The sequence below is a fragment of the Dictyostelium purpureum genome (assembly GCF_000190715.1).
Source record: "Dictyostelium purpureum unplaced genomic scaffold DICPUscaffold_242, whole genome shotgun sequence".
Lineage (NCBI taxonomy): Eukaryota > Evosea > Eumycetozoa > Dictyosteliales > Dictyosteliaceae > Dictyostelium > Dictyostelium purpureum.
This window is the reverse complement of record NW_003519578.1, coordinates 16,549-43,732: the sequence shown is the minus strand read 5'-3', so window position 1 is coordinate 43,732 and position 27,184 is coordinate 16,549. Positions and strand designations below refer to the sequence as shown.

General features: G+C 24.7%; 7 protein-coding genes across 7 annotated transcripts; 3 read left to right on the top strand and 4 right to left on the bottom strand.

Moving 5' to 3' along the window:
- Positions 1 to 2,378: 2,378 nt before the first annotated feature.
- DICPUDRAFT_155344 (uncharacterized protein) lies at positions 2,379 to 3,184 on the bottom strand (the record flags this gene model as incomplete). Its single annotated transcript, XM_003290755.1, has 3 exons — positions 2,379 to 2,564; positions 2,717 to 2,920; positions 2,987 to 3,184. The coding sequence occupies 3 exons, from the start codon at positions 3,182 to 3,184 to the stop codon at positions 2,379 to 2,381; spliced, it is 588 nt and encodes a 195-aa protein (XP_003290803.1).
- Positions 3,185 to 3,787: 603 nt separating this feature from the next.
- DICPUDRAFT_38006 (uncharacterized protein) lies at positions 3,788 to 8,319 on the bottom strand (the record flags this gene model as incomplete). The annotated part of the gene is made up of 7 exons (XM_003290754.1): positions 3,788 to 4,180; positions 4,257 to 5,518; positions 5,597 to 5,791; positions 5,868 to 5,987; positions 6,067 to 7,499; positions 7,615 to 8,082; positions 8,156 to 8,319. Coding segments are annotated over 7 exons (4,035 nt in total), but the record flags the coding sequence as incomplete, so codon positions are not given.
- Positions 8,320 to 9,759: 1,440 nt separating this feature from the next.
- DICPUDRAFT_89108 (uncharacterized protein) lies at positions 9,760 to 10,532 on the top strand (the record flags this gene model as incomplete). The annotated part of the gene is made up of 2 exons (XM_003290760.1): positions 9,760 to 10,299; positions 10,377 to 10,532. 2 exons carry the CDS (start codon positions 9,760 to 9,762, stop codon positions 10,530 to 10,532), a joined length of 696 nt encoding a protein of 231 aa, XP_003290808.1.
- Positions 10,533 to 11,172: 640 nt separating this feature from the next.
- On the top strand, positions 11,173 to 12,639 carry frmB (uncharacterized protein; the record flags this gene model as incomplete). The annotated part of the gene is made up of 2 exons (XM_003290759.1): positions 11,173 to 11,458; positions 11,549 to 12,639. The coding sequence occupies 2 exons, from the start codon at positions 11,173 to 11,175 to the stop codon at positions 12,637 to 12,639; spliced, it is 1,377 nt and encodes a 458-aa protein (XP_003290807.1).
- A 54-nt stretch (positions 12,640 to 12,693) lies between these two features.
- Positions 12,694 to 20,147, bottom strand: DICPUDRAFT_56953 (uncharacterized protein; the record flags this gene model as incomplete). The annotated part of the gene is made up of 3 exons (XM_003290753.1): positions 12,694 to 13,019; positions 17,641 to 17,983; positions 18,054 to 20,147. 3 exons carry the CDS (start codon positions 20,145 to 20,147, stop codon positions 12,694 to 12,696), a joined length of 2,763 nt encoding a protein of 920 aa, XP_003290801.1.
- A 513-nt stretch (positions 20,148 to 20,660) lies between these two features.
- Positions 20,661 to 21,546, top strand: DICPUDRAFT_81517 (uncharacterized protein; the record flags this gene model as incomplete). Its single annotated transcript, XM_003290758.1, has 3 exons — positions 20,661 to 20,702; positions 20,776 to 20,849; positions 21,030 to 21,546. The coding sequence occupies 3 exons, from the start codon at positions 20,661 to 20,663 to the stop codon at positions 21,544 to 21,546; spliced, it is 633 nt and encodes a 210-aa protein (XP_003290806.1).
- A 246-nt stretch (positions 21,547 to 21,792) lies between these two features.
- DICPUDRAFT_155336 (uncharacterized protein) lies at positions 21,793 to 26,403 on the bottom strand (the record flags this gene model as incomplete). Its single annotated transcript, XM_003290752.1, has 3 exons — positions 21,793 to 22,227; positions 22,300 to 25,585; positions 25,667 to 26,403. 3 exons carry the CDS (start codon positions 26,401 to 26,403, stop codon positions 21,793 to 21,795), a joined length of 4,458 nt encoding a protein of 1,485 aa, XP_003290800.1.
- Positions 26,404 to 27,184: the final 781 nt, after the last annotated feature.

Genomic DNA, 27,184 nt, shown 5'->3' with positions numbered 1-27,184 from the left:
TCCTAATAAACAGAAATACATGATTCGGATTGTAAAACAGAAATACATGATTCGGGTTCTAAAACAGAAATACATGATTCGGATTCTAAAACAGAAATTTATTTGTGTTAGTAATTCATATATTTTCCTTTTTTATTCAACGAATCCCATTTCTAAATAGATTTGATGTTTTTGATAATGTTTTTATTTACTTACTTATATTTAAAGGCTTTTAAAAGTATTTCAATGCACCCGTGTCTATAGGAGATATAACGGTATATCAACCAAAATTATTTTTTTTTAAAGACTCTAATTGTTGATCTAGTTTATTACTACATTCATCTAGGGTATTATCGAAGTGTTGTAGAAGATTTGAATATTGTTCCATAAGTTGTTTATTTTCCATTTCTTCTTCACTTGTTAGAACACTTAGACTTCCAAATGAATTTACCAAATCATCCAATTGATCAGAGTCTTCGAGTTGGTGGTCGTCTTTTTCCCAACTCTCTACTTGGGTGATGCTTTTTTTGGTAAATAATTTACCAAAACGAAAAGTTGAATAAAAACCAATGGCACAAACTAAAAATAAAAAAATATACAAAAATAAAAAATCATCCATTTTTTTTTACAAAAATAAACAATTATTTATAAATTATATAAAAATATAAAATAAATTATATACAAATAAAAAGAAATATAAAGATATAAAAAACAATATATAATTTTAAATGAAAGCGATTGTAAAAAAATATGAAGCTGATGGATGAAAAATTATATGTGTGGTGTGAAAGCAATAATTTTTAATGAATAAAAAAAAAAAAAAATTTAATAGTCTATTTTTTAAAATTAAAAAAAAAAAAAAAAAATTAATAAAACAATTAAAAAAAAATAAAAAAAAACAAAAAAACAATTGTCTATTTTATAATAAATATTATAATTTATAACTAATGAATTTCATTCTATAGAATAGTTTCAACCTTATCTTTTTCATAAAATTTTAAAATTGATAATATTAATTAAATCTATTTGTTCGACTTAAAAATTTAATTAAATTCTCTATTGATATCCAAAATACATAGGTAAACTTTTACATTTAAAAAAAGATTTGAAAAAAAAAAAAAGATTAATTAATTAATTCATTAAATCAATTTAAAATTATAATTATTTTATTAAACATAAATTAATTTAAAATTATTTTAAAAAATTTAATTTTTTGTTTATAAAAATATTTTTTATTTTTTATTAATTTTTTTATTTATCACTTTATTCATTATATTTTATCCTTCAGTAGAGGTAGTCTTTAAAACTAAAACTTACTATGTTGTATTTAGTTTCCAATATTTTTAAAGAAAAAAATTCTATTAGTCAACTTATACCATCATATCTTTTTTATTTTTAACATAGTGTTTTTCTCAAATTAAAGGTAAATATTTAAAATTATTTTCAATAATATAAATAAACAAAATAATTTTTATTTAAGTATTATAGAATATATCCTAAATTAGAGAAAAGATCCAACATGGGCTGAAGGTTTGATCTCTGCTGCTAAAGTTTCGTCAATTCAAGAAATTGTCGGTGGGACTGAACAGGTTTATTGTAACCTATAAAGCTGTCACTGCCGCTACCCCTCAACTTGGTTCCGCTTGTTAATCTGATATCACAACATAAAGTAACAAATGCTGCAAAGTGTGTAAAAAATGCTCCAAACTGCAAAGGTTCAGAAAAAGAAATTGATTTCGATGAATTATCTGCAACAAGTTTTAAAGTTAAAAAAAAATAATATAAATAATTTAAAAAAACAACAAATCTAAATTAAATGTATTATAAAACAAAGAAAAAATATATGATAAAAAGATTAAAATTAAAAAAAAAAAAAGAAAATAAAAATTATAATTAAATTATAAAAAAAAAAAAAAAATATGAAATAATTTATTTTCTTTATTTAATTTAATTATTAAAACTATTAATTATTAAAATTTATTTATTAAATGATTATTTAATTAAATTTATAAATAATTTAGTTATTAAAATATTGATTGGTTTATCTACTCTTGGATATGCTTTGTCAGTGAATCTAAGTGGTGGCTTTTTACCTGCATGGTTCAATAATTGTTAAAAAAGGTAAACTTCTATTATTTAGTGATGATTTGATGATAAGTTTAGATATATAAATATGGTGTAGAATTGGTAATGTATTTTCTTTAATCTTTGCATAAATTCTGATGAATCCGTATTGACCTCTTGTGCCTATGGTATTGAAATATTTGAAGTTATAATTGAAGAGTTGGCGAGAAAGTTTCTGACCCTTTACTGTTGCAAATTGAAGCTTTTGAAAAAAATTCAACAGATGATTTGGCCATATCATCTTATTGTTTTGATTTCAAAGCTAATTTTGATTCTTATTCTTTTAATTTTAACTTTAGTGCTAAAATTTTTCTTTTTGCAACTTTTTTTATTTGGGATAATTGCTCTGATGCATCCTCTAACCTTGACTCGGCACGTAATTTAAGGGCATTAAAATTATGAACTTGAACTTGGATTTCATTACTAAGTTTCGAGTTTGTTTCTTCAAGCTCAATATTTTTCTAAATTAAAAGAATAAAATTAAAATTAAAAAAAGATATTAGTAAAAATGAATTTTTGATTTAAAATATTAAATATTAATAAACAATTGTTGATCATTAATAATTAATATTGATATTGATTTATCTATTATTAATTCAAATTAAATATTTACCTTTTTTAATGATTCATTTTCATTTAATGCATTTTTTAATTTTTCTTTATCTGTGGGTGATAAAGGTTGACCTAATATCTCCTTCATTTCACTTTCATAAACAGATAGCAATCTTTTTGATTTTAAAGATTTTTTTTCCTTTTTTTCCAATTTTAATTGAATTACCGCATTTTCCTTTGATAAAATCGCCTTTTCTTCGGAAAACTAAATATTTTTAATAAATAAATATTAATAAATTAAAAAATATAGTTTATGTTAAATGAAACTTACTTTCATGAGAATTTGATTCTTTTGATTTTCTAAAAGACGATCAACATCTTCTTTAGTGAACATTTCTACATTTTTGTTTTGTTGATGTTGTGGAGGATAATACTTGATGATGATTGCAGTAACAAGGAAATTAAATAAAGAAAAAACAAAAATAAATAAAACAATATTTAAATAATCTAAATTATCTAAACTAAACATTTTTTATTATTGTATACAAATAAAAATAAATAAATAAATAAATAATAAAAAAAACTATAATGATTGACGAAAATTTATAAGCTTTAATTTTTTATTGAAAAAAAAAAAAATATTAAAAATATTATATAACAAAGGAAAATAATTTATGAAAAAATAAAAAAAAAAAAAAAAAAGAAAATATAACAAAATGAAAATTATTATTATTTGATAAAAAATAAAAAATATAAAAAAAAATTAAAAAAAATAAAAAAACAATACTATACTGTTTAATTTGAATTTTTTAATACTATTCATAGAGTTTTCTTTTATTTTACCTATATTATATATAAATTGAGTATTTTAATAAAATATTATTTAATTAATTTCTCTGATATACGAATTACATTTTCATTTTCTGTAAAAAGAATTTGTTTTAAAAAAAAAAATAAAAAAATAAAAAAATAAAAAAAAAAAATACCATTGTTAAATATTTGATTAAACTATATATTATTATTTAATATAAATGAGTGAATACATTAATATATCCGAAATTAATTTGTGAGCTTTTTTTAAAATATTAAATTTAAAAAAGAAGTTATATTATATTTTTACATTAATTGTATATTAATAATGGTATTTATTTCTTTTTTCCTTTAGTTTAAATGAACTGTTCGTGGATCTTTTTAAAAAGAATAAACGAATTGCATATCTATGCTTTCTATAGACTAAAACACTTGCCAAAACTAAAATTGAAAGTGATACGACTGGAACCACTACAGCAACAGGTATAACCCAATTATTCTTTGAAACACCTTCACAATTTGGATTAAAGTTGGATGATACTAGAACAGAAAAATCTGGGTCAATAAAACAAAATTGGTTACAATGGGGCAAGTTAAGTCCTACTGTTACAGTTGAAGAGTTGGTTAAATCTTTAATAATTTCACTTGTCATAAATGTTGATCTACCATCCGAAATTACTTTATTAATAAATCTACCGCTAAACTGCTTCGAGTTCTATTTGTTTTAAAATTGGATTCGTTAATAAAAACCTAAATGATTTAAATAATTAAACCAAAATAATAATACATACCTTTGTAATACTAATGTAGTTTAATGCTTGATTTGGGTCAACATTCGAGGTATCTGATTTTGAGGGATTTTGATTACATTTATTTGAAAGTGTGGTATTTGAGTTTTCTCCAGAAGCTGATAAAAATCTTAATTGTAATGTATTTAGAGAACTTTGGTATTCATAGTTTGAAATATTAACTGAAACCTTTATTCCGCCTTCTTCAAGTGATAACTTCATACCTGCAAATTCATATACTTTATTTTGTTTTACTTCTTCAACTATATATGTTATAATACCATTATTGTTGTCGAGTTTTTGTGAGAATTGATATATAGCTTTTTCTTCATCTATTGAACTATCCCAGTGTTTTTTAAAATAATTGGTTGAAACTATATTACTATTTATATCAAACTCGATTAATGATATAATTGAAACTTCGTAATTTGTGTCTTGGTTGCTAATGGAAGCTGAACCTGTTTCTAGATTAATTTTTGTAATTGAAGCTGGATAATCTTTTTCAGTTGAAACTTTTTCCAAGGAACAATCAAACCCATCATTTTTAATAGAGCAAGAGCATTGACCTGTTGTAGTATCACATTGACCATTTTCTGGACTAGTGCAGTTGTTTGGGCAACTTTGGATTGGATTAAAATATTGAAATTTACCAAATGAACTAACATAATTCTGTGTAATAATTACATCTTTAGTACCCATACCACCCATTAGTGTACACTTTATAGTAGTTTCAGTTGCAACTAGATCTTCACAAAACATATCGCCTATTTGAACGGTTAATTTTTCATGAACTGTTCCAAACCATCCATAAATAGTAACTTCACCACCCAAAATTGAACATGGTTCTATTGAGCTTATAAAATGAGTTTTTTTAGCTGAAATTGAGCAATCGATACCGACAAAATCTGAAATACATTGGCATTTTTCTGGTGCAACACAGGAACCTTGGTTAGAGCAATTTGTGGAACATATTGGAAGATCACATGACTCACCACTATAACCATTATTACAATCACAGGTACCTTTTGTGTTATCACATTTGCCATTAACGCCACATACTGGGGAACATTCTATATGGGCAATTGAACAATCATCTCCAATCCATCCATCTAAACATTTGCATTTTCCTGGTGAAATACATGATCCATGATTTGAGCATCCAGTAGAGCATATTGGAGTTTCACAAGATTCGCCACCAAAACCATTATTACAACTACAAATACCTTTTGATCTATCACAAACACCATGGTTGCTGCATGTTGGATCTTTACAATCTATATTAACAACTGAACAATCATCTCCGCCCCATCCATCTAAACATTGGCATTTTTCTGGTGAAATACATGATCCATGGTTTGAACAACTGGATGAACAAATTGGAGTTTCACATGAATCACCACTATAACCATCATTACAATTACATTTTCCTTTAGATTTATCACATATTCCATTGTTATTGCATGTTGGATCTTTACAATAAATTGAATCATCAACCGAGCAATCGTACCCAGATTTATTAGGTTCACATGTACAAACACCTTGTTTTATTTTAAAAAAAGATATAAAATGAATCAGTTATCAATATTTTTCGAAAAAAAACAAATCTCTACCTACCAGTTATATTATTACATTTATTTAAACCACCACTACAAATTTGACCATTATTCTTTGGACATTCAACATAGACGACACTACAATCATCTCCTTGATGAGAATTATCACATTTACAAAAACCTATTAAAAAATGAATAAATAAAAAATAATTTAATATAATATTATCATTTAAAATACCATTTAAATAAAATTTACATACCATCTTCACAAAAGCCAAAACCTGCACATATATGGCCATTATAAAGTGGACAATTCTTTATTACTATTTCTGAGCAATCTGAACCTTGGAAACCTTCATTACAATCACATTCACCTTTTAAAGTGTTACATGTTCCATGTGATGAGCAAGTTTTATCTGGGCATTCTATGTATAATACAGAGCAATCTTTTTCTGAAGTATAATTTATATCGCATACACACTCGCCAGTATTGTGATTACATATACCATGGCCACTACAACCATTTCCTGGACACTCCATATACAATACTGAACAATCTTTTTCTGAAGTATAGTTTAGGTCGCATCTACATACGCCAGTACTGTGATCACAAGTGCCATGACCACTGCAACCATTACCTGGACAATCCATACTAAATACAGAACAGTCTTTTGTTGAAGTATAATTTTCATCACATGTACATTCGCCATTGTTGTGATCACAGGTACCATGACCACTGCAACCATTACCTGGACAATCCATACTAAATACTGAGCAGTCATTTTCTGAGGTATAGTTTAGGTCGCAGGTACATAATCCAGTATTGTGATCACAAGTACCATGGCCACTGCAACCATTGCCAGGACACTCCATACTAAATATTGAACAGTCATTTTCTGAGGTATAGTTTTTTTCACAGGTACAAGATCCAGTACTTTCATCACAAGAGCCATGATCACTACAATTATTTGGACAGGTATATGGCATACAGTTACTTTGTTTCCCTGGGCAGTCACATGTAGGCTGTTGAGACAATGTATCACAAATGTAACCATTACACCCTTCTCCATTGTTACAATAATATACATTAGTTGTTAATAGGGTTAATGAATCATAGTTGATATAAAACTGAGTTTTTAATTCGTAAATTGGATCTGAAATTGTAATATAAGAGAGCATTCCAAAAGTAAGAGCTCTAATATTTAGCATTTGACACTCTATAAAACCAAATGTTGAAATTGAAACTTCACAGCTATTACCTCCTATTGTTACAATTGCTTTACTTTTATCATTTGGGAAATCACTGCCATAAATTGAAGTAATTCCATCTGGGGTTGTATTGATAAAATCGACTTTTGGTTGCTTTGGGGGTGAATTAAATTTAAAATTCTTGTTTATTAAAGTAAATGAAATTAAAAACTCGGTTTGAATACCTAAATATTTGCTAAAGTCTGCAACAAAACGAGTTGATGGAATTTCCATTTCAAAAGTTAAAGGTGGTGTTGCTTTAATAGTATTTGGATCAAAACCTAAATTTGAACCTTCTAAATATACCTTGTCCCCATCTATTCTTAAACTTGCTTGAATGTATGCGCAATCATTATTCATTTCAAAATAATTATCGAATTGATTACCAGAAAATCTCGACTCAAAATGATTTTTCATATAGCATGTAAAACATTTTGGAATTGGGCTATAAATTTTAAAATATAAATATTCGTTCTTTTTTTATATAAAATATAAAATATAAAATATAAAATATAAAATATAAAATATAAAATATAAAATATAAAATAAAAACCACTTACCCAGTTAATAAATTATTTGAAACGTCTAAATTTGCAATTTTACAATAGGACTCATCTAATACCCCTGATATTTGGTTATTTGAAATATTTAGCTCACTATTTGGAAATGAGTTTAAATTGTTTATTGGTAATATAGCTCTAATATTATTATTACTAAGATCGATAAATGGAACATTTCTTAAAAGTCCAAGAGCAATATCCAACCCTGAAAAAACCGAACCTTTTAATATAAATTGTTGAAGATTTGAAGGTATTGAAGAAAATTGAAACTCGTTGTGTGAAAATGTGGGGTTTGTTTCGATTGATATTGCTTTTAAATTTGGGTAATTAATTGCTAAATTTATTTTATTTAAACCATTATTTGTTGACATTCCTAATTTTAATTTAAGATCTCTTACCAAAGATGGCCTTAATCGTTGAATAATATTCGAGTTTACGACTGTATCGAAATAAATTGTTGAGATATCGCTATTAAAAAAAGATAAATAGAATTAGTGAAGATCTAAAAAATAATAATAAAATTATATCTGAATATACACACATTGAATCTACATTAATATATGATTCATAGGTATCAAATAAAAAATCCTTTTGTAAAATAACCTTCATTAAAAGTACATTTGTAAATCCTACAATAGATGGTAAATTTTTTGAAAACATTTCACTGTTTATAAATGAAAAAATTAATATATAAAAATAATTTAAATTTTTTTATTTTTAAAATACATACATTGATCTTGGTGTTGATGTGAAAATTGTAGGATCTGTATAAGTAATTCTTTGTACACTTTTTTCATTTGTAGCAATATCAATATATTCATCGATAAGAGTTCTAAGAACAGAAAAAAAAAAATTAGAAACTATTTAAATAATATATTATAATTATTTTTATGTTCATTCTAACTTACAAATATAAAATATCTTTAAAATAATCTAATGAAAATGTTGTGTCATAGTATTGAGTGGTAGTAATTACTAACTCTTTAATATTTTGATTTACATAACCACTAATTGTAAGCTGATTTGGATGAAATAGGGTAACTGAAGTATTAGTGTCTTTGTAATCATTAGTAACTAAAAATGAGTTTGAAACTGTAAAATATTGAAAATTACTGGTAAAAATTTATTAAAAATATTAAAATTAAGTTAAAAAAAAATAAAAAATTAGTATTGATTTGATCGTATTAAAGTAAAATAATCTTAATATTTAGAAACAAACATTTTATTTAATTTCGAAAAACATTGTAATAATGAACTGTCGACTGTGGAAGTTGAGATCTGATTTAAATTTAATTCTATAACACTGTTATCTTGACAAACAATTCCATTAACATTGCATATTTCGCTTTCGGGGAAAATAAAGGGTATTAAACTGCTTTGGCCAATATAATTAAGAAAAGTTTGTAAACATCCATATTCTGAAGCTGATAATTGTGATTGGCATATTGTTAAAAATAAAATAAAATAAAATAAAACAATAATAGATTTATTATTTATCATTATTATTATTATAAAATTTTTTTTTTTTTTTTTTTGTTTTTTTTTTGTTTTTTTTTTTTGTTTTTTTTTTTTTTATCTTTATTTATTAAACAATGAAAAAATAAATAAAAGGGTTGTTTATTATTTGCTTTTTTTTTGAACTAAAAAAAAATTTTAAAAAAAAATATAAAAATATTTAAAACAAACGAATTTTTTTATAAAAAAAAAAAAAAAAATCTGATTTGACCACAAAAAACACATTTATAATTTCTTATTTGTTTAGTTTTTTATTCCAATTATTTTTATTTAATTTAATTAAATATATTTATTTTTATTTATTTTTATTTTTTATTTTTAGCTTCATTATCGTTTTTTTTAATTATTATATTAACGAAAATATATAACTTTAATAAAGGGCACACAATTTATTATCTTATTCCAATAAAAACAAAAATATATATTTTTTTAAAACAACCCCAAAAAAATAAAAAATTTTTTTTTTAAAATTTAAAAAAAAAAAAAAAAAATAGATTTTTTTAAAATTTTTTTGCATTCTTGAAAAGACACATAAAATTAATTACAGTTATAACAGGAATAATAACAATAACAATAAAATAATAAAAAGAAATGTATTATAATAAAAACTTAATATTCAATAACTATACAATGTTACTCACACCAATCGTATTATACTTTGGTTATGATTACATTAATAAAAGATTACATCAATCAAAAAACAACTTTTACATAAACTCAATTAAAAAACATTTAAACAATAATAACCAAGATAATAGTAACGAAATCAATATAATAATTACATTCAATGAAAAGTATAACAACAGTCAATTAATCAAAGATTTAGCAAGATTAGTTTATAATCATTATGACTCTAAAAATTTTAATAACAAAGCTATCAATGTATTTACAATTGAGTATTCAGAAATTGAGCATTACAATGAAAGTAAAGAAAAATTCAAATTTGATGCAATCATTTTATTAGACTCTGTTGATCAAAATAATAACAACAATAATAATAGTAATAATAATAGTAATAATAACTCTGATATATCATTTTCAAACATTAATAAGTTTAATAAAATTTCAAAACTTTTGAAACCATCCTCAACATTTTTAACTTTTTATAACCAACCATTAAATATTAAAGAAATTAACAATAACAATAATATTGTACATTGGAATTCAAATGTAAGTTTTAATTATTTTTAAAATTATTTTAAAAGTTTTCAGTTTTATTAATACCATTATTTTTTTAATTAATATAGATTATCGAAAATAAAACTTTTTATGAACTATGTGGATTTAATGTCGAATCCATTATCGAAAAAGAAGGCAAAGATGCTTTAGAAACCTCTGACTTTTTAGTTGTTTCAAAATCTCCAAGTTGGTTTATAAACAGTAAGGATGATTTGTCACTCTAAGGCGAATCAAATAATTTAAATAAAATAATAATTTTTCATTGGTGCAAAACTATTTTTTTTTTTTTATTTTTATTTTTTTTTTTTTTTTTTATTTTTTCTTTATTTATAGTCATTAACATTTTAAATAAGCACTACAAAAAATAATTTTAATTTAAAAAAAAGATATATTAAATTAAATTATTATTGGCTATTAATAAAAATCGAGATTGTTGAATCTAGATTATTACATAAAAAAAAAAAATTAATTTTTTAAAAATTTTTTTTATTTTTTTTTTATTTTTTATATTAATTTTTTTTTTTTTTTTCTCATGATATTTTTATTTATTATTAATGCGTTATTTTTATTTTTTCATTGTTTTTTATTTTTAAACATTTCATTTGTATTTTTGTATTTTGTATTCTATTAAATAATACCAATTTGTATTTTTACTTTTTTTGTGTGTGTTAAAAACAGATCATTAAAAAAAAAAAAAAAAAAAATTTAATTTTTTTTAAATATTATTTTATTTACAACTAGAGATATATCACATAAAGTTAAAAATAAATTTACCTTGTATATTTAAAATTATATTATTACCAATCTAAAAAAAAAAAAGAGAGAGAATTTAATTTTTATATAGTTGTATTAGTAAAAAAAAAAATGTCAGAATTAACAGCATCACCATCCTCCTCATCAACTACAGATAATAATACCACCACTACTAATAATAATAATACTAATACTAATAATAGTAATAGTAGTAGCTTATTAAAATCTAATCAAGTTTTAATTCGTATTTATTTTATTGATGATACACATAAAACCTTATCAATTGACCCAAATAACACAACAGGTGATCAATTATGGGAAATGGTATCTGAAAAAATAGGTATTAATAATAAAGATTCAGAATGTTTTTTTATTTGGGCACAAAATGATGAAATTGGTAATTATAAATTAATAATTAATTAAATCTATATGTTTTATTGTTTTTATAATATTAATTTTTAATAATCTTTTTTTTTTTTTTTTTTAGAATGGTTATTATTTAATCATCAAAATATATCGGAAATTATTAAAAACTGGGGAGTTTTAGAAAAAAGGTATTGCAATAAAGATGAACCAACATCACCAATTTTAAGTGGATTTTCATCGATTAGAGGTAAAACACCATCATCACCAAATATCAGCAGCAGTGGTTTAAATAATAGTGGTGGCATACCACCTCCATCATCACCATCATCACCAGGTTACAGTACAGGCACAATTAAAGGGTTTTTAACATTGGGTAAAAAAAATAAAATCAGTGGTGCATCATCAAATAATTCATCATCAGCCATTTCAACTACTATAGCAAGTGAACATGCAAGCAAATTAAGATCATCATTCCCAACATTAGGAGAGGAGGGTCATTTTAGATTGGTATATAGACCCACTAGTGTATTACCATTGGAAGCAGAGAGATCAATTAATAAACCAGAAGCCGTTCATTTATTTTATATTCAAGCAATTCATAATGTAATTCACAGTAATTATCCATGCGAAGAAGATGTAGCATTAAAATTAGCATCTATCCAATTACAAGTTTTGGTTGGTGATCAAAAACTAGAGCATCAAGACCACCTTAGAGAGTCTATTAGCCGTTATATTCCATCCCATATGCTATCAAAAAGAAAACCAGAGGAATGGGAACAATTAATTATTCCACAACATGCATTATTAAGAGGTTCTGAAAGTTTGCAATTGAAAAAATCTTATTTGGAAACCTGCCAAAGATGGCTTTATTATGGCTCCACTTTCTTTAAAGCAAAGTATATCCCATCCAACACCTCCTTCTTTACCCAAGAATTTGAAGGTAAAGTTTCAATTGGTATCAATGGTAATGGTTTTCATATTATCGATCCAAAAGTTATGAAAATGGTATCATACAGTTACAGAGATATCGTTGCATGGGACAGCTCCTCCAATTCATTTACAATTAAATTCCACAACCCCAATTCCTCCAAGAGTGACTCAACTAAAAACTATATATTTAAAACTCCACAAGGTGAACTAATTAACGATTTATTATCAGATTGGTCTGTTGAATGGGAAACCGAATTAAAAAAACAAACAAAAAAGAAATAAAATGATATAATAAAAAAAATTTTGTTTAAATATATGTAAAAGTTATTTATTTATTTAGTTTTCATCGTCTGAATCTTTTAATAAGAAATCTTTAATTTTATCTTCGAGTTGTGTGGTTGTTAATAGTTGTTTTGAATTCACTTTAATATATGGTGCAATATTTGATTTATCTATAATTTTGAAATCTCTATAAAGAATTTTACAACTATAACAAAGAGTTTCTTTATTAAATTGTTGTGGTTCTTGAGCAGTTGAGCAACATCCTGTATTGTTATTATCTGTGTTGGTATTAGTTGAGCAACATCCTGTATTATTATTATTATTATTATTACTATTACAACAACTATCATTACTATTATTACTATTACTATTATTATTTACTGATTCTAAAGATTTAATTTCATCTTTTGTTAATGGACTAGTGCATATTGAACAATTATAATTTGAATCTATTGATGGTGAGATTAATTTATCAACTGATCTAAGTAATGTGTGAACTGTTTGATTTGAAACATCTTGAAGTGTATGTAAAAAGTCTTCGCAAAGTGTATTAATTGAATGTTTTGGTTTAAGATTTTTAATTGAAAACATTGGAGGAATTTCTTGATTTTTTGAATGTCTATAATAAATAAAAATTTCTTTTAATAAGAAATCTCTCATTGGTTGATAAAATTTAATATTATCTATAGTTATAAAATGATAAGAAAAAAGTGTTAACAACATTATTGTATCTATTAAAACTATTATTATTTTGGCATGCACTTACTTGATGGTTGTTCAATAATTACAGAGGTTTCATTTGGTACAGAAAAACCTCTACCTTTTGAAGTTGAGGCTACTAATTGTACAGCTAATCTATTTGAACTTGTACCAAGAATAATTTTTTTAAAATCTTTTTTGTGAGCAGTTTCTATTAAGAGTTGGTTACGGTAATAAGCCAATAAATCTTCTTTTGAAGTTTCAGATCCCAAAGATTGGAAAGATTCTTTAATTTCATTAGTTCTTTGATCAAGGGTTTTTTCTTGACCTAAAATATCTTGAATTGGTACAACTGTGAGTGGAAAACCAAATTTGCCGCATAAATCTTTCATGTATTGAATGGAATCATCGTGATAAAGGTATGGTGTTAATGAGGACTCGTCAATGTGAACACATTGAATATCTAAAAACATTTTAGCTTTACCAGTGCCATCTGTGCATTGCTTTAATAAATCCAATAATACTGCTGAACATGTGCCACCTGATAATGCTACTAACAATTTTTCGGCTTCTCTTTTATTTTCTCTAACTTTAACAATATTCAATTTAAACTTTTTTAAAATTAAATCTTTATAGCATTCCCAACATAATTGTTCAGATCTAAAATAAATTATTGGTTTGCCGATTGTTGGTTCTTTTTTTGAGGTTTCATCATTCTCTTGTTGTTCTTGCTCTAGTTCTTGTTGTTTCTTTTTTTCTTTTTTATCTTTTTTTTTATCTTTAATATTGTTGGTTATATTGTAAAGACATTTGATACATTTGGTGCTATCGCTTGTTTGAATTTGAATTTTTCTTGTTGATACTGGTACTGTATTATTGATATCATTATCATTTACACCACATGATGGTAAATCTTCACTAGCTGATGTTGACATTTTAGTACTATTATATAAATAACTAAATATTTTTCTTTTTGTTAAATAAAATATAAATAAAATTAATTTCTTCTTTATTTAACAATTTAAAAAATAAAATAAAAAGAAATGAAAAAAATAAAAAAAAAATAATTTATTTTCGGTTTTTTTTTTTTTTATTTTTTTTTTTTTTTAAATAAATTTTTTTTTTCTTATTTTGAACATATCTTACCCAAATTTCTTAATTTGAAGAAAAAAATTATGAAAATAAAAATAGAAAAATTAAAATTTTAATTTGGATCAAACACTATATGAAATAAACTTATATTTTTTATTTTTTTATTTTTTTAAAAATTCTTTTGATAAATTAAAATAATTAATTGTTATTGATTATTATTAAGTAATGATCCTTGTTCATTACAAAAGTTTTTTTTAAATGAATTCATTGAAATTATTATTTTTATAAAATATAAATGAATTGACGTTATTATTATTAAAATATAAAAATGATTTATAAATGAATTAAAGTTATTATTATTAAAATATAAACGAATTGAAATTATTATTTTTATAATGAAAATAAAATTAATTGGGGGTTGTAGGGCAATGATATTTATAAAGTATCCATTTTCTAAAAAAGTATTTTCTAAAAGAGAAATGTAAAAATTTTATCTATAAAAAATAACAAAAAAAAATATTTTTGATAAAACTAAAAAAAAAAAAAAAAAAAAAAAAAAAAAAAAAAAAAAACAAAAAAATATAAATGATTAAAGAGTTAGTTAAAAATATAAATGTACACTAGTGTATTTGTTTATTTTTTATTTATAAAGAAAGATTAATCCATTTTATTATCTCTTATTTCCATATCTAAATAATTACTTTGATTGTTCCTTTTGATTATGTATTGAGGTTTATTGAAAAGTTCTACTTCTTCATATGTTCTAATTTATATATATTTTTAACAATGGTTTTTAAATCACTAAATAGTTCTATTTTCTATTCTTTTTGGTTTATTATTGTTTTATAAAAATATATTGTTTACTCTAAGATTCTTTTTTATTTATTTTTTATTTAATTTTTGATTAATTTATTTTTTATAATTAATTAAAAAATATAAATTGAATAATTAAATTGAACAATGATAGTTTCTTAAGGAATGAATATTAAAATAAAAAATATAGTTATTATACTTTCCTTAAAGTGGACTTTTAGATTAAATTTAATTATAAAATCTAAATGGATATATTTGTTAAAAGTTATTATTATAATTTTTAATAATGATGTTCGCAATTCCTTTGTAGAAATTTGTGTGTGTGTGGTAAAATTCAATTTTTTTTTAATTAAATTTCATTTTTTTAAATTAAATTATTTTTTTTTTTTTTTTTTATTAAAATTTTTTTTTTTTTTGTGGTGTGTGGGGGAAAATTTTTTTTTTTCATTTTCATTTTCATTTTCGTTTTATCAATATACATTTATTTTATTTTTTCTAATAGCCCAAGCGAACAAACAAACAGGTAATTATATATATATATAATATGTTATAAAAATAAATACTAATTATTTTTTTTTTTTATTCCCTAGCATTCATTCGTTTTGGTCCTCAGCATTATCATCATCATGAGCATCCTCACCGGCATTCGTCTTGGTCAGGGTTATCATCCTCAGCATTCATCTTGGTCCTCATCATTATTAGCATTCATCTTGGTCCTCATTATCATCATAATGAGCATCCTCACCGGCATTCGTCTTGGTCTTAAGCATTATCACCATCAGCATTCATTTTGGTCCTCATTCATCTTGGTCCTCATCATCATCAGCATCCTCACCGGCATTCATCTTGGACCTCATCATCATCCTCATCAGCATCCTCACCGGCATTCTTTTTGGTCCTCAGCATTATCATCATTAGCAGCATTCATCAGCAGCATTCATCGTCAGCATTCATCTTGGTCCTCATCATCATTAGCATTCATGTTGGTCCTCATCATCATCATCATGAGCATCCTCACCGGCATTCATCTTGGTCCTCATCATCATCATCATCAGCATCCTCACCGGCATTCGTCTTGGTCCTCAGCATTATCATCATCTGCATCCTCACCGGCATTCGTCTTGGTCCTAAGCATTATCACCATCAGCATTCATTTTGGTCCTCATTCATCTTGGTCCTCATCCTCATCAGAATCCTCACCGGCATTCATCTTGGTCCTCATCCTCATCAGCATCCTCACCGGCATTCGTTTTGGTCCTCAGTATTATCATCATTAGCAGCATTCATCAGCAGCAATCAGCAGCATTCATCGTCAGCATTCATCTTGGTCCTCATCTTCATTAGTATTCATTTTGGTCCTCATCATCATCATCATCAGCATCCTCACCGGCATTCGTCTTGGTCCTCAGCATTATCATCATCAGCATCCTCACCGGCATTCATCTTGGTACTAAGCATTATCACCATCAACATTCACCTTGGTCATCATCATCAGCATCCTCACCGGCATTCGTCTTGGTCCTAAGCATTATCACCATCAACATTCATCTTGGTCATCAGCATCATCAGCATCCTCACCGGCATTCATCTTGGTCCTCAGCATTATCATCAGCATTCATTTTGGTCCTCATCATCACCAGCTTCATCATCAGCATCAGCATTCATCTTGGTCCTCATCATCAGCATCAGCATTCATCAGCAGCAGCATCATCAACCTTAAAGCTTTAGAAAAGAAATTTTAGTAAATCAATAATAATTAATAATTTTATAAAAAAAAAAAAAAAAAAAAAAAAAAAGAATAATAATAATAATAGGGTATAATAGTTCAATCTATTTGATGGAAGAAATACATTTTCCCTGGCCAGGCAAATATATTGGAACATCAAATGATTTTACTATTTTCAATATCCTAATAATTAAATTTTCAAATAAAATATAATAAAAATTTTATTATAAATAAAATATAATAAAATTTTTTTTTATAAATAATATGTTTATTTTTTACCGTTTTCCTTTTTATTAAGAATAGCTCTTCATGATATAATTTAGTATTATTTTTTTATTTATTGAAGAAAAAAATGATTATTTTTGTTTGTCTACTCTTTTAAACTTTGCAAAGAAAATCATACAAAATCATGATTTAACGATTCTTTGAGAAAATGGAAAAATGTATTATAAATGAAATCAAAAAACAGAAACAGAATAAAATAAAATAAATATTATATAAAATAATATAAAAAAGTTTTTTTTGATCAAATAATTTTTTTTTTGATAATTTATTATGATACAAATTTTTTTTGGTACATTTATTTTATTTTATTTTATTTTAACATATTATACATTTTCCTTTATTGGTTTCATCGTTTTTGAAACCATTTCCTTCATTATTATCTTCACCACTTTTATCACTTTTAATATTTTGATCATCTTGAATATTAATTGAGTTTGACAGTAAAAATTGTTTTGAGTTTTCTGATAAAGATTTAAATGTTTCAGAACTTTGAACTTTGTCTAAATTTTGAGACATAAAGTAAATGCATCTATCAATTAAGAAAGAGTTGTTACCACTTGCAGATACTTGATTGTCGTTTAACTGTAATGCCAATTCAAAGATTAATGAAACATTCTCGTGATCTAATGAGTTTGTCAAATATTCTTCTATTAAATCTTTCATTCTATACTGTGATTCTTGATGGCTTAATTGGAATAGTTCGATTGCATTTTCATTATTTATATTTAACTATTAAAATATTATTTTAAAAAAAAAATTAATAAAATATTAAAATTTTAGATATTTTAAAAATACATACAATATCAGTATATAAATATTTTAAATAAACTTCATAAGTTTCAGCGGTAAAGTTATTGATTGTAATAATATTGTCAATTGATTCTTTGAAATATGAAGATTCTAATAATGTTTTGAGTTTTTCTGATCTATTTACTAATATACATTTGTGGGCATTGAATATAACTGGTTTTAAAGTTTTGTTTTCTGATGGATCAAAGTATTCGACTTTAATTTTAATATCTGAAAATAATTCTTGGTTTACCATTGTGAATAAGTGTTGTGATAAATCTGTATCTATAGTGGCTATTTCTTTAAAGTTTTCTAAATATGGATCATTTTCATAAAGATCTTCGATATCGCTTTTGACTGTAAAGCTTTTTGCTTGTTGAATGGGGATTACCGAGGAACGAGTGTTGCTATCGACATGGACATTGTTTTCATTTAGAAAATCTAATAAGGGTTTTGATCTTTGCAAAAATATTTTATGGAACTTAATTTCTTGGACTGTTGTGTTATCATCTCTTTTTATTTGGACTATTAGATCTGAAAATGAGGATTTTTCAAAAATTCTTTTAATATCTGCATAATAGTTAGTTGGTCTGATTTCAATGTTTAAAAGGAAACGTCTGATAGCCATCGATGATCTTCCACCAGCTGCAATTTGTAAAATAGGTCTTTCTTTACTTTTTAATTTTGAATTCTCTGAAACCGGTGCTCTTATACGGTAGGGTGTTGATATAATTTTTTGATGACCCATTGATTCTATTTCTTCACCAACTTGATAGTAATCATTTAGACCCCAGCAGTAGATATGATTTGATCTTGATAGTGCCATTGAATGATATGCACCAGCAGCAATTTGAGTAATCGATTCGTTTGATAGAGATTCACGTACTTTAATTGGTGTACTGGTGTCAAAATCGACTAATGTACTCATTGATGTAGCAAAACCGATTTGACCATGTTTGGATTCACCCCATGCAAATACCTCACCATTAGTAGTTAGTGCTAAACTATGGTCATTACCACATGATACCTGAGTAAAAGTAAAGGTTGGTTTTTTCTTTTTGTTGGTTCCAGATTGATTTTTATCTTCGTTTGATAAGGTTGAAGCATCGTTATAAATTATTAAAAGTTTTGGTGCGGTAATTGATTTTGTTTCTTTTGGTGAGAAGCCACATTGACCAACACTATTTAAACCCCAGGTGTAAATATTTCCTTGTTTTACACAAACACTAAAATTTGAGCCACAAGAAATCGATTTTATATTGGTGTAACGTTGTTCTAATTGTTTTTTGGGTAAATTTAGGGATTCAATTAAACGTGGTCTATACTCCATTTCTTCGTCTTCTTTCGAGACATAACCTAGTTGAAAATGTTTGTTATCACCCATAGAGTAAACACATCCATCGACCAAAGAGAAAACAGTGTGGTTTAAACCACATGCAACCAGGTCTACATTACTGGCGGTGATTAGTTTGTTTTCTTTAATTGATTTACTTGATTCCTCATATTCATAATGTTGGTAATTAACTTTTTTTGGAATTACCAATTGATCTAAAAGACCGTGGCCCAGCTGACCTCTATCATTTCTACCAAATGTAAATAGTTCAAAGTTTTCAGTAATGAATGCACTGTGAGCACCACCACAACTGATTTTAATTACTTTTGTATGGTTTCCTGTTATTGGTCTATTTAAGAATCTTGGTTGATAATAGCTACTTGAATATCGATACTTATTCGCCTCGGTTAGTTCGTCATTGTTGAATACAACTGGTTTAAAATTGAATATTGTTGATTCGTTGCCCATACCAGTTCTTCCATTTGCACCTTTGCCAGTAGAATAAAGTTGACCTTTGCTATCAATTAATAAACTATGTGCCAAACCAATCGCAACCGATTTACTATATAAATCATCTTGATTATTTAAAAATGTTGGTTTTTTAATACATGCATTTACTTGGGTACTTTGAGATCCATATGCTGTATAAGGTTTAAAATTACTAAATGAATGAATACCTAATTGCCCTTGTTCATTCCACCCCCAACCAAAATGTTGATCATTCTCTTCTATTTTGTTGTTTTTATTGTTATTGTTGATTCTTCTTGACATTTAATTATTATAAATAAATAATGAATAAAATAAATATTTTAATATTAAAATATTTTTTTTAATTTAATTTAAAAATTTAATTTAAAAAAAATATGAAAAAAAAAAAAAAAAAAAAAAATAATTTCAATAATTTTTATTTGATGTTATTTATTTATTAATTTGGTAGTTTTGTGTTGATATTAAAATAATAAAAACACAGAAATAACAGAGAAATGGTTTTTATTTAGGTGATAAAATGTGGGATTTTATTTTGTTTCAAAAATCTTTGAAAAAATTTAAAGTTTTTTAATTTTTTTTTTTTTTAAATTATTTTTCAATTATTTTCCATTTTTTTTATTTTTTTAAATTTATTTTTAGATTACATTTATTTTTTTTTAGTTTTTAATAATTAAACTATAATTTATATAAACATATAAAACTTTTATAAATAATAAATAAATAATTTTTAATATTTTTTTTCATTTTTTTTTAAATTTATAAATATCAATCAAAAAAAAAAAAAAAAAAAAAAAAATGGGTTCGGTTAAATTTTTTAAAGTATTATCATGGATTCTGGTAAGTAAACATTAAGAATATGGTAATAATGGTCCAATAATACAATAGTTACTAATTTTTATTTTATAAATAGTCAAATGTTTTATTAGTTTTTTGGTTAATTGTATTTTTAATGAAGATATCTGGTAAATTAACATCATGGACATGGTATGTATCATAATAGTATATAAATAAAATATATTAATATTCATACTAATTTTCATATTTTAAATTCATTTGATTTAGGGTCAAGATTTTTTCACCATTATATATATCGCTGTTTTTTATTCTATGTTTTATATTTTTTAAAACCAAAATTACTAAACATTTTGAATATTTTGTTTGGAGTGTATTATCAACATTAAGTTTCTCAGTATTTGTCATTATGACATCAGTTAAATTAGACGAACCAAAAAATGAAAATGTATCAATAATAAATTGTTTAATTCCATTGTGGGTATTTTTAGGATTAGCAATGTTATTAAGAGATGACAGTAGAAAGAAAAAAAATGAACAACCACGTTTCAGAAATAGAGGAATAAAAAAAGTATTTAAAATATTTTACCCAAATGCTATTGTTTACTTTACAATCTATACAATTTTAGAAGTTATCTCTCAAGAAGTCACACCATTATCATGGACAGTTAGATTCATACCATTCTTTATCTTTATCGCTACAACTATTTTAACACTCTTATCAATGATTCCAAAACCTGGTCCAGAATTCATTTTAATTGGTTTGGTAAATGTATTTTTACTTTTGTTATATCTTTATTTAATCGATAAAATTGGCCATATTGCAATTCCATTCATCCCTGTTTATATTTTAATTCCAGTAGGTTTCGTTTTTGGTCTCTTTATTTAATAAAATAAAATAAAGCAAATAAACACAACAAAATAAAATAAAGCAAAACAAAACAAAATAAAAATAAAAGTATATTTATTTATTTATTTATGTATTATTAAAAAAAAAAAAAAAAACAATTTTAAATTACTCTTTTTTTTTTTGTTTTATTTTTTTTATATAATGGCAAAACTTTACAATAGTAATTACTATTTATTGCACAGATTTTTATTGTTTTTTGATATTTCTTGTTTTAATTGATGCATTTTAAATATTTATATCTGAGAATTGATTTTTTCTAATATTAAAAATTTCTTTTACTTTTTCTGAAAATTCTTTTACTGAACAAGATTTCTTTAAAAATGGGTGTCTTAATAAATAATGGGCATCAGGTCTACGCTTATCATCTAAATTTAAACTAAGGTTTACAAAATCTATAAACTCGTTGGACCATTTGTTTGGATCTTTCATTTCTGGTACGCCTTCCATTGTCAATAAAAACAATGCTCTAACTGGTGGATACTTGGCATATGGTGGTTCACCTTCTGATAGTTCTCTTGCTAAAATACCTAAACTCCAAATATCGACTTTATGGTTATATTGGTTACCTTTAATCAATTCAGGTGCCATCCAATATGGAGTGCCTACAACTGAATTTCTTTGTAATTTTTTTCGAGTAAGATTTGCAACAAATCCAAAATCCTATTACAATTATAATTATATTCATTAGCAAACTATTTTTTTTTTTTTTTTTTAAATAATAAATTTACTTACACAAATTTTAACAGAACCATCTTTACCAATTAAAATATTATCAGATTTAATATCTCTATGAATTCTGTGACCTTTATGAATATAATCTATGCCTTGTAAAACCTGTTGGCAAATATAAGCAATTTGAGACTCTGTAAAGTATGTTGGAGTTGTTGAATGTGAACTTGATAAAGTGCTCATATGAGTTGATGCTGATATTGCTGAGGTAATTGAGGAGGTGGAGCCTAATGTAAGATTGTTTTGATTATTTAAATTGTTTTGAGTAATAGTGATATTTGTTGAAATTAAGTCAGTTAATGAACCATATGACATATATTCCATTATTAACCAAAGTTGATTTACGATTAAATGAGAATTTACATATTTAATTAAATTTTTATGTTTTGAATTTTTCATTGTTGAAATTTCGTTGATTATATTTTTTATATTATTGTTGTCTACTTTCATTTTCTTGATGGCTACTTTTTCACTGGTTTGAGAGTTCATACCGACATAAACTTGACCTGTGGAGCCACTACCAATTTTAACAATGTCCTTATATAGCTCCATTGGATTCTCTAATGAAACCAAGTCTTTTAATGTAAAGGATGGTTCTTCAATTGCTAGCAATGAATTGTCAATACCTCCTGGTGATGATGGACACATCATTAAATTTGAATTGGGTGGTGAAATATTATATTCATCATTAACATTTTCAAAATATCCATTTTCGATTGGTTGTTCAAATGTTGAATGCTGTTGTTGGAAATTTTTAATTAAATTATTTAAATCATTATTATTTGTTATATTGCTGTTGTTGTTGATGATATTATTATTATTTGGTAATCTAACTGAATTACTACCATTATTGTTTTTTTCATTATATACATGATGAAATTCTAAAACATCCAAAACATCTTCTGGGTGTTGTTGAATTTCGCAATCTTGGAAACCAGACTGAGTTAAAAGAGTACGCCATTGCTCGGGTATACCTTGCAAAGCTAAACCAACATGAATCTCATGTTTAACATTAAATGGTGCACCAACATTGGGAGAAGAGCAAAATGTTGTCTCTGAGGCTTCTTTTAAACATTTCTTGTGTGTTTTATATTTACAACCAACACACTCAAATGCTTCTCTCGCTACGATACCTCTGACACCCCAAATATATTCTTTACAATAGTTGCATTCGGTAATCATCCTAAAAGTTTTCAAAACGAATGAGTGTGCACCTTTACATTGATCAGATTTGAATGAAAGCTCTGCAATTGATGTAACTTGTTCGATTAGCTTTTCAAGCTCTGGTTTTCTTAAGAACGATTTCTTTGCTATTGAAATAGAGAATTGTTTTACAGTATCTTTTGATAAACCCCAGCTTTCTAAATTATATACATATGAAATCAATAGAGTGTTGACTAGTTCGCTATCTACCTCGAGGAAATCTGCTGTGGAGCCAAATTGTTCATGCTTCATTACTAATTCATCCCAATACTGTTCTTCCCAGAAATCTATATCTTTCCATGTTGGATGATCCTTGATAAACTCTTGTATAAATTCGCAATTGCCATTTACTTTTTTTCGATTTAATATTCTAGAGCAATCCATAATTAACTTTAAACTAAAATAATCTTTACTTGTAGCTTCATAGATCGATTGAAGTATAGTGTTGATTAAATAAAGTGTAACTTCAAATGAATTTTCATTCATTGGCAACTTTAGTTGATTAGCCTTGGTTTCTTCGTCTAATACTTTACAAATTTGTCGACGAGATGTTTCGTTTGAAAATATACTGTTCATCTTGTATATATCTGTCATTTCAACATGGTTGCTTGATGATAATAACGCGGATACTATTTTCTTACCAAACTCGACCAATTCTTTATCATATTCTGATTCTTGCTGCGGTATGTTTAATTGATTTGAAATTAAAAATGGAGATTCAATTTGTAAAGTATTGTTTTGATTTATTGATTTCTTTAGTTGAGATGGCTGAGATGGTTGAGATGGTTGAGATGGTTGAGGTGGTTGAGGTGGCTGGGATGGTTGAGATGGCTGGGATTGTAATTGTTTTTTTTGTTGTAGAGTTGATGAAACTTTTAATGGAGGTAATATACTAGTTGCTGATGAAAATTTAAATGTTAATCCATTACCACTAGTTTTCAAACTTGTACCATCATCTGAGTTAATACCATTAATATTATTATTACTATTACTGTTACTATTATTGCTATTATATACAAAACTATTTGATTTACTAAGATTCGAATTATTTGAATGAGGTATGGCTAATGAGGAATTTAATGGTGAAGTTGATTGTGATTGTGAAGTTTGTATTGAGGGGTTTGTAGTGTTATTTGGATTTTGATTTTTTTCCATAATATTTGAATGAGAAATTGATTTTCTTAATGGAAATGGTTGGGAAATAGTTCTAGATAATGGGCTTCTTGAAGATACCATGGTAGTTGTACCGCTATTGGCTAAATTGTTTGGTGTTGGATTGTTTGAAAGGGTATTTGCATATTTCATTCTTAAATTTAATAATTCATTTTCGATTAACAAAACTTCATTTTCCAACTTTGTGTTTTTTCTGATATGCCCAGCTAAATGTTCATTAGTTTTCGATATTTCTGTTTCTAATAATTGGTTTTGTTGCTGCAATGATTGTATCTGTTGAATTTGCCTTGTGAATGCTTGGATTGATACTGGAATGGCTCCATTTGGATCTACTGATGTTTCTAAGAATGATGATATGTCCATTGGAATCTCTACTAATCGTTTATTTAATTGCCTTTGTTTCTCCAAATCTTTTTCTAATGTTTCAATTGTATCTTTTTGGTCATTTATTATTTTATCTTGTTTTGAAATTCTATTCTTTAAATGGATAATCTCCTTTATAAACGATTTAAATGATATAGACGACGGTTCGTCTTGTGATAATATTATTGGTGTACCATCACTGCCTAATAATAAGGAGGAAGAAGATGTTGTTGATCTTGTTTCATTATCTGAATCGCTGCTATCGCTATCACTATCAATAATTAAATCTTTTTTCATTATTTTTGATTTTTTATTTAATATTGATTTATTATTATTACTATTACTATTAATATTAATATTATTACTATTATTATTATTCGCTATATTATCTTGTATCGATGGTGAATTGGAGTTGTTTGTTAAAATAATTGGTGAAGATGTTGAACTAGAGTTATTACTATTATCATTTATACTTATTGGTGTTGGTGGAGTTGAGACTGTACTAAGATTTGTACTACTTCCACTGCTACCTGGCGCTAAAAAACTTCCACTAAATTTATTATAATTTAAAAAAAATTAGTATTTTTTATCTTTGTTATAGAGAAACTAAATATTTTTTTTATACACTTACGATGATTTAATTTTAAAAGATATTTTACGTAGCTCTGCTAAATTTATCATAATCTTTTCTTTATGTTCCAAGTTGATTGTGAGTGTATATGTTATATTATTGTTGCTATTGTTACTAATTATTTTAGATGGACTTATTATCACTATTACTTCATTATTATTTTTATTATTTATTTTATTATTAATTTCACTTGGATCATTTTCCATAGTTAATAAATATGAGCTTTGAAAAAAATATTTTGAATGTAAACCAAATAACCAACATGCCCTTAAATAATTTCTAATATTTTCAATCTTTTGTAAATGTGTGGGTTGTAAATGTATTTTTTGGATAGTACCCTGTTTAATTGTATTGATTAATACGCATAGAATCGTTCCTGTGCTTAATGATTCCATTAAATCTTTTTCTAAAAAATCCTCTGATAAAGATGTATCACATTTCTCTTTTATCCATTTCTTGATTTCACTTTCGATATTATTCATTTGATTCAAATAGCTTGCAGAGTATTTAGTTTTCTTTATTTTATTGTTATTATTTAATATATTTAAATTACTTGTAGAGCTTGATTTTTGCTGTAATGATTGCTGATGTGTTGTCTGTGGTTTTATTAGATCAGGTTGAGACTGTTGTTTATTGTGTATTATCTGACTTTTAATATTTCCACTACTGTTTAATGGTCTTTGCTGTTGCTGCTGCTGCTGTAGTTGCTGCTGCTGCTGATGTTGTTGCTTGTTCATTTTATATTTTTATTGTGTTTATGAGTTTTATATATTATTTTATATTTTATATTTTTATTGTTTTAAATTAAAATAATTGTTCTATATTTTCTTAAAATTTATATTATATTAATATTTTAACATTATTAATATACATATGTATATACACACAAATTTTATTTATTTTTATTTTTTTTTTTATTTTTTTTTTTTATTTTTAAAATTTTATTTTATTTGTTATATTTGGGGATCTTTAAAATTTTATATGAAAAAACAATATGAATTACTATTTTGTAAACAAAAAAATATTTTTTAATTTATATTATATAATAAGAAACAACACACAAACAAAGAGTATTTCAAAGAATAATATAATCCAAATGAAATGAATAAATAAATAATAATATTAAAAAAAAAAAAAAAACTTATTTTTTAAATTTTTTTTTTAAATTATTTTTTTAAAAATTTTTTTTTTTTTTTTTTGATTTTTTTTAATTTTTAATTTTTTTAATTTTTATTTTTTTTTATTTAATTATTTCTTATTATAACTATTTATCTATAATATAACTATCTAAAAATAAAAACGATAATTTAATTTATATTATATTTTATACATTATTTGTTGTATATGTATGTATTTTAATAGTATTTTATTTATTTATTATTTCTATAAATGACCAAATTATTAATATATATTTATAATATTATAAAAAAAGGGTCGAAAAACGAAAAAAGAAAGATACTATAGAATAAATTCAAGTAAAAAAACCAAGTTTATAAAAAAAAAAAAAAAAAAAAATAG